The 10282-nt window shown below is 60.0% G+C and overlaps 1 protein-coding gene across 1 annotated transcript; it reads right to left on the bottom strand.

Annotated features, from left to right (window-relative positions):
* Nucleotides 1–1979: 1979 nt before the first annotated feature.
* PATL2 (protein associated with topoisomerase II homolog 2 (yeast)) lies at nucleotides 1980–8250 on the bottom strand. Its single transcript, XM_014961592.1, has 18 exons — nucleotides 8203–8250; nucleotides 7594–7696; nucleotides 7115–7437; nucleotides 6909–6977; nucleotides 6168–6335; nucleotides 5966–6052; nucleotides 5361–5515; nucleotides 5142–5216; nucleotides 4930–5068; nucleotides 4684–4804; nucleotides 4499–4596; nucleotides 4080–4124; nucleotides 3774–3922; nucleotides 3371–3530; nucleotides 2884–3024; nucleotides 2695–2792; nucleotides 2468–2617; nucleotides 1980–2219 (listed from the first exon to the last, which is right to left on the bottom strand). Exons 1-18 carry the CDS (start codon nucleotides 8224–8226, stop codon nucleotides 2180–2182), a joined length of 2145 nt encoding a protein of 714 aa, XP_014817078.1. The 5' UTR covers nucleotides 8227–8250; the 3' UTR covers nucleotides 1980–2179.
* Nucleotides 8251–10282: the final 2032 nt, after the last annotated feature.

Below are 10282 nucleotides of genomic sequence, written 5' to 3'. Positions count from 1 at the left end.
ACGGCCACGAGCCTGGCGCGGTGGGGGGGGGACATGCCCGGCGGGTCGTACCATTGCAGCGGCGGAGGGGGAGCGTGTCCCCCCCTCCCTCCTCGCCCCGCGCAGTGGGCGAGCCCAGGCCTGAGGGGAGCGAGCGTTGTGGGGCGGGGGTCCCCACGGGATGGCGCCCTGCGTCCCCCCAGCCCCTGGCCGGGGTCCCCCTCAACACCTCAGTGAGCTACGGTCTCCTCAGTGCCCCAGCCGACATGGCCATGGTCCCCTCAACACCTCAGTGAGCTAGTGTCCTCAGTGCCTCAACTGAGATGGCCATGGTCCTGTCAACGTCCCAACCACAAGATGGTCACAGTCCCATGAATGCCCCAGCCGAGATGGCCATGGTCACCCTCACACCAGCCAACTCCTCAACACACTGAAACAGAGACCATGGTTGCCTTTGACATGGCCACTGCCCTCTTTGTGCCCAAGGACACCCTCCCTGGCATACTTGAACCCTGAGGCAGCCATGGTCCCCTCTCAATGCCCTGACCAAGACGGCCTCGACACCTCAAACAGGACAGCCACCACCCCCTCCACACCCTGACCAGGATGGGCACTTGTTCAGTTCGAGGGTTTTGGGGATCAGACCACAGCTGTCCCAAAGAACCTTCCAACAACAAAGCGTGAGGAGCAAGTGGAGAAGGCTTTCGACCTACTTTTTGGTAGACCTGCTTTTGAGGGCAGGGAAAGGCTGTAGGACACCAAGATGAGCAGGAGAGACATCAGGATGACAAAAGCAGATGCTAGGATGGCCTGGAGCTCCTCCCAGCTGGACCTTGCAGCACTTTTAGATGATTGATAGCCTACACCCCACCCCCCTGTAAGTCCTGCATCACATCTGCAGCATCTCATCTCCACACAGCTGTATTTGGCCATCTCAGTTGCCTCTCTGAAGTGTGTTTCAGAAGCAGAGATGTATCTGTCATAATAAGCAGTGGAGATAAATCCCACCCAACTGCTCACATCCTTATTTTTTACAAATCCTCGTTGTGCATTAGTTTGACCTCTGGAGGATGTCAGTTTAAAGGAGTAGCCTCATCTGCTCTTGTCTACATGGGGTTGGTCCCACACAATAGCTACCAGTCTGAGGACGAGACGACTTTCTGGTGCAAACCTCTTTTGAACATAGCCCAGGCTTTGCGTGTCAAGTTAAGACCTCAGGATGGACAGAGGTGGCCTAGGCTCAGAGGTCCCATAGAATGAGGGGAAATCCCACCATATAGACAGGAGCAGCAGGAGCCACAACAGTTTCTGCAGCAGGACCAGACACTGCACCTGGGCACCTCTTCAGCCTGAGATGGAGAAGTGAGGGCCATGGTCAGTTAAAATCGCTCAGGAAAGATGCCTTGAGGTACATCACCACAACCGTGTCTGCAAGCCTTTGGACTAATTAGTCTTTGAGAGCTCAGCAGAGAGAGAAGAGGTGCTTAATTACCCACACACATGTGTTTAAGGTCCCACATACCCTTCCCCTGTGCACGCAGATGGACCCTTCCTGCGTGCGCCCATCTGTCCCTTCCCCATCACATCCCTTTTCTTCCACCCCACTCCTCTCCCTGGGGGCTCAATCACCCCAGAACCCAGCTGTGTGGGATCCTCTGATCCTCTCCACTCCCTTCTGAGTGTGAGACTCCCATCATTGTCTTCTCTATGCCCCTTTCTCCTCCTTCTGGCTCCCCTCCCTGCTTCTCCTCCCCCCTTTACTACACACTTGGATCCCCACCATCCCCGACCAGGGGTCTCCACACCCAGGTGATGCCTCCAGGGGGATGCCTCCCCCTGTGCTGTGCAGAAGCCGCCCACCGGAGCCAGAGGAGCTTGTTAATCACTTTTTTTATTATTTTGTTTTGACTGCTGTACACAGAGTCACTCACCCCCAGGTGTTCCCAGCACCCCTGTGCAGACCCTGCCTCCACACCCGGCACTGGGTACGAGGCCAAAATAAGTTACCCGCCACCCCGTGCTGCGCTCCCGGCCACCGGGGCAGGTCAGCATTGGCCCTCGAGCGCTGGCCCGGCCAGTGCCCGGCTCACCCAGAGTGCCCTGCACCAAGGTAAAGTCTTTGCTTTGAAACTCGACATCAGGGCATGGGGGCCCTGCCCGTTCCCAGCACCGCTGGCTCCCGTTCCCAAGCTCCCGGGGCTCAGCAGGGCCTGGCACCCTCCAAGGGCAGCGGGGAGCATCTGTGGGGAAAGGACTAGGCTGGAGCACCTGCTTGTCACACTCGCACTGCCGGCAGCTGATGCCCCAGAGAAGCAGAAGCAAAGCCACAAGGATCAGCTCAGCCTAGTGGAGGTTTGGAGACTCATGTCCCAACAGGGTTGGCCCTACCCTTCTGTCCCCAAGGGGACAGAAGCAGCAAACTCCCATCTGCTGCTCCTCTCCCAGGGGATCCCCAGGAGAGGCAGGGGCCATGACAGGTGGTACTCACTCCATCTTGGCTTCCAGTTGGTGGACGGTCTGCTTGTCCAGGTAGCGGCAGAAGAGCGAGAGAAGGTTGCTGGGCAAGAAGAGAGGTTCCACCAGCAAGGTCTTGGGCACTTGCGACAGCTCCCGGGCAACCAGGAACACTGTGTCTGTCCTGTGGAAATCAATGCTGTGGGGTGAGTGTCCCACTGGCCAGGAAACCCCAACCCTGGTGCTCACACAGCCCCTCACCACGTCTCGAAGTCCCCGCTGCGTGGCTCCAGTGGTGCATTGGAGGACAGCAGCCTCTCGCCATGGCTCAGCAGGGAGTAGAGCAAGGAGATCCCAAACTGTGGGCAAAGTACCAGGAAGAGCATCACAGGCAGGTGGCAGTGGTGGCTCCACAGGGAGCACAGCTCTGCCCTTCTTGGGGCCACCTACCTGGTTCTTCAAGGCCATGGCCAGGGGGAGCTCAGGGGACTCGGGCAGCGGCCTGGTCATCTCCTGCAGGACCTCGATGAGTTTGCTGAAGGCCAGCCCGCCCACCACTTTGTTCAACGGGCTGTAGAGCAGGGAGAGAGACTGGGCAGGGCAGAGAGGAGAGCAGGAATCTGAGACCATTTGACCCGTCGCCACCACAGCCCCATCCCTGAGCCCCATCCCAACACCTGGGGGGCACACACAAAAGCCAACGACTGCACCCCCTCGGGGTAACTGCCACTAGGACTGCTTTAACCCCTCCTAGAGACCTTTCTCCTCCTCCAGAGGGAAGGAGAAAGGCTCCTGTCTCGTGTAAACCCCACCAGCTGCCAGGCTGCACTGGGACCCAGCAAAATGGTTTCCCCACGGCCCAGGGTGCCCACCCACCAAGAGCAGACAGGGGGAGGAGACAGCCTGGGATGCCCCTGCCCTGGCTGGAGGTGCTCACCTCATCCAACACATCCTTCTTCATGAGGAAGGGCAGGTGGTGGGTGATGGTCAGCAGGATCTTCTCCGCTTGCTCCCGGGTCAGGTGGGGCAGCAGCCGAGCCACAAGCTTCTTGCCCTTCCGCACACACAGGAGTTGCAGGAATTCATCCTCTGCCTCCCTGGGGACAAAGGCTCCATTGGCACAGATCCCAAGGAACCTGTAGCATCTCTGTCCATCCAGGACCAGCATCAGCTCCAGTGGAGGACGAGGCTCTCACGCAGGGTCAACACAGGCTATGGTGACACACGGAGGACAGGATCCAACCTTCACCATCACCCAGAACTACTCATCTGTGACCATCTGAGCCCTGTGAGGACCAGGACATGCCACCCACTCCCCTCTCCCCATGGCACAAACTCACTCTTCGCTGCTGCAAGCTCTGATTTTCAAGACTTGGTAGATATGCTCCACTTTCTGGGTCTTCTGCTCCCGACAGCAGGGCTGCTCCTCCTCCAGGGCCAAAGACATCTTGCGCTGCATCTCCTCCACTTTCAGCAGCTGCAGGAAAAGCTGGAGAAATGGCACAGGGTAAGGGGGAAGCTTGGAGCATCTTCTACCCACTGGCTATCCAGGACCCCTGCCTAGGTAGAAGGCCCTCACAGAGCTCCTTGGATGAAAACCAAACATCTGCACCATTCCACCCTGCCCCAAACCGTGGCTCGCTCACCTTCTCGATGCGGTGCAGCGCCCGTAGCCGGTGGCTCCCCGCGGCCTTCAGGAGGGGAGAAAGGAAGGCACAACAGTTACAGCCAGCACCAGATGCCACTACCAGCAGAGCGCTGAGACAGCTGCTCCCCGGGCATCAGAGGCAGCTTCAGGATACAGAGCAAGCCCACGCGGAGGCCGTGGCCAGCTCTGACTGCCTGGAGGCCCATCCCACCCTCGGCCGGGGACAAACTGCCACTGCTGAGGCAGCCCCTGCTCCATTCTGCAGCTCACAACACCACCCAGAGCTGAGGTGTCACCTGTGCTCAGTCGCAGCAGCTCCTAAAGCTCCTGCTAAAGCTAATGCAGGGCCTGGGGAAAGCTCAGACCTGCATCCCCTGGCACCCAGGGCACCCACCAGCCCGGCTTCCCCCCATCTACCTCCTCCACAAGGGCATGGTGCACAGCATCGATGGCCCGGCGAGGGCTGTAGCAGGTGGACACCGCGACCTGGCCCAGAGAGCCCGCGATGCGTACCACTGGAAGAGAGATGGGAATATGGTGAGACCATGTCCCACAACCCATCCCTTTGTCCAAGTCCCCCACCACCCACCCCAGCCCCTCACCAGAGTCGTAGGTCTCCACTTTCTGGATGAATGGTGTGACCAGCTTGGGGGGCTCCTGCTTGTTGCGCCCACCGAGGAGCTCCTCCTTCGCCTGTTTGTGCTCCAGCTGGTGGTAGTACACCTGTAAGGACAGGCGTAGCCAGGAGGGGAGGGACCACAAGCCCAGGCACCCTCTAGCACCCAAAGAGATGATGCCCCAGCCTTGAGGAGCAGGACAAGCCCCTGGCACTGCCAGCAGGAGCTCACCTGGTAGTAGTAGTCATCATCCATGTTCTCGCTCTGCAGCTGGATCATCTCCACCTTAACAACCCAGTCCTTCTCCTTGGAGGTCATCAGACCAGCATAAGGGTCCGCTTTAGGAGACCACAGCTTCTTTGGGGAGATGCTGGCACAGGAGAAGATCACAACCTGCTGTGACTGCCCAGAGCCCCCCCTCACCTCCCCGGGGACCCCCTTACCTCTGTGCCTGCCCGCCTTGCTGCTGCCGCTGGGTCAGGAGCCGCTGGTGCTGGGGGTGCAACTGGGTCATATGGCTGGGAACAACGCAAGAGAGATGGGACAGCGGCTGGGGACTCAGCACCTGCACTAGAGCTGTCCCCAGAGGGGGGACATCCCCTCCAGCCACTTTGCAGGGCTCCTCCAGTCCCACCCAGGCCCCCCACTCGCCATCCCGCTACCTGAGGTTTGGCTGGCCGCTGGCTGCCGGAGTGAAGAAGAGAGCAGGGTCTGAAGAAGGAGACATGGGACCAAAGTGCATGCCAAGAGGCCCCGATGGGCTGCCGAGTTTGGGCGACATGGGCCGGAAAGGGGTGGGAGACGCATACCCTGCGGTCTGGAGAGGGAGAGAGAAGCATTCAGGTGTCAGAGCCTTTCCTTCTGAGGGTCCTGGAGGGGTCTGCCAGCTCCATGCTACCTTCTGGCTCCCATCCTCACACAAGGTACCCTCTCCCTGCACGGAGGGGCCGTGTGGGGCACTATGGTGAGGCCATACCCCCCAGGGATCCTGCCACTACAGATGAGCCCTGCATCCACCACCAGTGCCACAGCATGACACCATGCCTGGTGCAGGACCCCTGGGGACTTCAGGACAAATAGATTTATGAAACAGGAGGTGGCTGGGCTTTCCCCATCGGCAAGATGCCGGAGATGGGTGCCCAGGATTAGGTGGAACTGCCAAGTCTGCCCTGGACAGCAGAACCTTGAGGAGGTGCCATCCTCATCCCCTGCTGCTCAGGGCCACCTCAGAGGGGACAGGTTGGTGGCTCGCAGCTCACTGTGTTACCTGGTTGGAAGTGAAGAGCGGAGAGGGTCTGCGAGCCGGAGCGAAGGGCCGAGAGGAACAGTGGGAACAAGGCATCGGAGGCGACCGCTGCAGGGCAGAAGACAGGGAGATGTTGCTGGGACAAGACTGTCCTCAAGGCTGCACCTCTGGGGAGGGGAGGGCAGAGAAAGAAGGGACACGAGTGCCCCCCGAAACCTGTTACCTGCCGGAGAATGTGCTGGGGGAAGGACTTGGGGGACATCAGTCTTAAGTCGGGGCGCTTGAGCCGGGGAGAGCCCCCATAGCCCCGCTGCACAGGGGAGCCAAGGAAGTCGAGGGCCATGTTGCTGGATGGCGGGGGCCTCTCCAGGACCTGGAGGAGGGCTTTATCCTACAGGGAGGAGGCAGCAGGAGACAAGAACAGGGCTCAGCTGGGATCAGTTTAGCCCCCCCAGCATCAAGCAGCTCACCAAAACCTGTGGTTGTTGCTCAGCTGGACCATGCACCAGCCAGGCTCCCATCCTGGTGGCATGCAACAACAGGGGACCCACGGGGACACCCAGCATGGGGCTTCCAATCCCCTCAAACTCAACAGTTTTGCCTTCAAACCCAGACTCTGCTTAGGGTGGGCACCTCCACCCACATCCTTGGCACCCAAGAGATGAGCCCATGCACCCCCAGACCCATGATGAGGCTTTGGAGGTCCCCCAGGCACCCCAAATCACCTGCGTGACCCTTGGCCCAGAGTACTGGGCAGTTCCCAACCATTCCCCAAGGGCCTGGCCCACCTCCAGCACATGGTGGGGTGGGATGTTGCCAGGGCAGGAGCCCCACACCACAGGATCCATCTCCAGTTGGAAGACAGCAAGGTGGTCAGCAAGGGGAAGGAGGACAGAAGGAGAGGGGCAGGGGACACCACGGAGGCCCCTCAGCTCTGCCACCAGATGTGGGGGGACATTTTTACCATGTCCTCTTTGCCGAACTCTGCCCAGCAAGCACCAATCCTGCTGTCCAACACTGCCGAGTCCTGGCTCTGCAGGCAAAGAGGTGGTTACAGACACAGCCCAGAGGGTCTCCCTCCCTCAGGCAGGCACCAGATCACCCCCTGGTGCCCTCTGTGGGGCAGGACCCACAGGTGTGGGTACCCTCCCCTCCCTGCAGATGCGTCACCTCCAGCGTAGGTTTGCTCCGCACAGCTCTGATCACCGCTGGGTCTCCCAGGTCATTTGGCTTCTCACAAGGCTCCTCATCTTCCTCCTGTTCCTCAGTTCCCAGCTCCTCCTCCTCTTCCTCCAACTCAGAACTAAACTGTTCAAACTCCAACTCCATCCCACCTTCCTCCTGGGGCTCTCCCAGCTTCTCTGGCTGCTCAACTGCTCCGGGCTCCAGTTCCTCCCCAGCCTCAGTCTCCTCCTCCGCCACTTCGGCCAGCTCAGTGCTCATCTCTAAAGGCATCAGAGCGTTTACAGTGTCCTCCTCAGTAGAGTCTCGGTCTTGGGCAGGGGAAGAGAGCACACCAGGGTGGATGAGAGCCTGGGCAGCGCCCACCACAGTCCCTGCTCCCAACCCAGCTCCTCGCTCCCCCACCTCCATCCTCCTCACCCCGTTGGGTGCTGGCTCATGGCCCTGGGGTTCCCCTGAGGTCTTACCTAACCCAAAAGTCATCTCATTGTACAGGTCAAGCTCTTCATCCTCCTCAGCCATCTCCTCCAGCAGAGGCGCACCTTCCACGAGCAGGTAATCCTCGAGCAACTGGAGTGGAAAGCAGCACGGTCCCCGCTAAAGGAGGCGGGCAGGGGAGGGGGAACCCTAACCTGCCCCCAAAGTGTGGGGCACCCAGCCTCCCCCCACCCCACCGCTGGCAGTGCGGGCAGCCCCAGGGCTCACAGCTGGAAAGGGAAAAGGAGCCACCAGTGCGGGGGGGACAGGCCGGCTCAGCGCAGGGCACGGGCCCGGGGCTGCGGCCACTCAGAGGCGACGGTGGCCAGTGCACGAACGGCCGCGGGGCGGGCAGCGCTGGGGGACACCAGCAGGCTTCAGAGCGAACATCCCGCTACCGGGGGGGCACGAACCGCACCCCAGCAGAAGGCAGGAAAGCGCACCCCGCTAGCACCTGCGGGACAGTGCCGTCCCCGGTACCGACCGCTCCCGGGAGAGCCGGCACCGGGGGGTAGGGGGGGCGTGACCCGGGACGGCGGGAAAAAAGGCGGCTCCGGGGACGGGCCAGGGGGACGGGGCGGAGCAAGACGGGCACTCACAAAAGGCTCGCCGCCCTCCGCCATGGCGCGGCGCCACCCGCCCGTCCGCATCCCTCTACGGGGACGAACTGCCGCCGCTCCCGCCTTTTACGCGCCGCCGCTTGCCGTACAGCATGGCGGCGCCCAGCCGCGCGCTGCGCCTGCGCACTCGCGACACCACGCCCCCTGCAGCTAGGCCCCGCCCCCTGCAGCTAGGCCCCGCCCCCTGCAGCTAGGCCCCGCCCCCGCGGCGCGCGACGGAGTAAAGGGAGGGGAAAAGGGGTTTTCCCCTCGTGTTCCCCCCCCCCAGGGAACCCCCCGCCCGGCCTCTCTCCCCGCTCTTCTCGTCGCTCCCCCAGGCAGTCACGGCCACCCCCCGGGTCACAGGACCACAGGATCTTCGAGGTTGGAAGGGACCTTTGAGATCATAGAGTCCAACCACAAAAAAAAAATAAAAACAAGAAAAAAAAAACACCGAACCTCCCCATACACAAAAATACACCCCCCCCACCCACAGACAGACACAAACCAACAATCTCAGGCACTAGAGCGTGCCCTGAAGTGCCACGTCTACACGTTTCTCAAATCCCCCCAACGGATGGTGACTCCACCACCTCCCTGGGCAGGCTGTTCCAGGGCCTGACCACTCTCTCAAGAAAGTCATTCTTCCCAAGATCTAATCTAACCCTCCCCTGCCCCAACTTCAGACCATTTCCTCTGGTCCTGTCATTATTCCTTTGGGAGAAGAGGCCAACCCCCCCCTCTCTGTAACCTCCTGTCAGGGAGTTGTAGAGGGCAATGAGGTCTCCTCTCAGCCTTCTCTTCTCCAAACTAAACATGCCCAGTTCTCTCAACCTCTCCTCATATGACTTGTTCTCCAGACCCCTCACCAGCTTGGTGGCTCTCCTCTGGACACCCTCCAGCACCTCAATGTCCTTCCTGTGGTGAGGGGCCCAGAACTGAACCCAGCCCTCGAGGTGAGGCCTCACCAGTGCCCAGTCCAGAGGCACCATCACTGTCCTGCTCCTGCTGGCCACGCTGGTCCTGACACAGGCCAGGATGCTGGTGGCCTTCTTGGCCACCTGGGCACACTGCTGGCTCCTGTTCAGCCAGCTGTCCACCAACACCCCCAGGTCCTTTTCTGCTGGGCAGCTCCAGCCACTCTGCCCCCAGCCTGGAGCGCTGCAGGGGGTTGGTGTGACCGAAATGCAGGACCTGGCACTTGGCCTTATTGAACCTCATTCCATTGGTCTTGGCCCAAGACCCATGGGTCACAGTCAGTGCAGCTGGAAACATGTCCCAGGGATTTGTGGCCATAGATCCAAGAGCACAGGGGGGCACGTACAAGGGGAAAGTGCCATAAATCTCCACCTCCCCCCAACAAACACTGGGAGCACCTTGGTTGTGTCAGACCTTGTCCGCTCCTTCAGTATCTCCCTCCACTAACAAAAGCAGAAGCACCCTCGAAGAGGAAGATTTGGCTGTTGTAACAGAATCGGAGCAGCTAGTGTGTAGAATAAACCTGTGGTTCAGCTTCTCTTTACAGGGGAATTCTGCCAGGCATCACGGATGACGGCAAAGTCATCTCCAGGGATTCCCATCCCGAGGGGCAGAGCCTGGGTGGCAGTGCTGAGAAAGGATCTGTGTCCCGCAATTTCTGTAATTAATCCTCCCCGAGCCCAGGGGAGGGCTTGCCTGGGCAGAGGTACACTGGCCCATGGGCCAGGCTGCGACACCCACGCAGTGGTCACTCTGCATCCCCACAGGAGCCCCCAGAGCCCTGATACTGCTCCAGCCTCAGCTGCGTCCCCTTATCTCACAGCAAAAATACTCCAGGCAAACCCAGCTGGGGCTCAGCTCAGAGCTGGTCCAGCAGGGACTGGTAACAAGAATTTGTGGGTTTTTTTCTTTGCTTGGTCTTTGCTGATTTACCCGCAACCTTTGGCTGGGGGATCTTCTCTCTACGGGTTTTATTGATTTAAATTAGCTCTTTCAATGGTGTGTATTACAATGGGAAGTCTCACGGGGCTGCAGCATTAGAGCAGCTCCATGGTACTGTTTTCTTCCCAATAGCTCCTTTCCCTTTCCTTTCCCTCCTTTT

This window comes from Calidris pugnax, unplaced genomic scaffold (assembly GCF_001431845.1).
Source record: "Calidris pugnax isolate Ruff unplaced genomic scaffold, ASM143184v1 scaffold492, whole genome shotgun sequence".
NCBI lineage: Eukaryota > Metazoa > Chordata > Aves > Charadriiformes > Scolopacidae > Calidris > Calidris pugnax.
The sequence above is the reverse complement of the archived record's forward strand: the minus strand, read 5'-3'. Positions and strand labels throughout refer to the sequence as shown.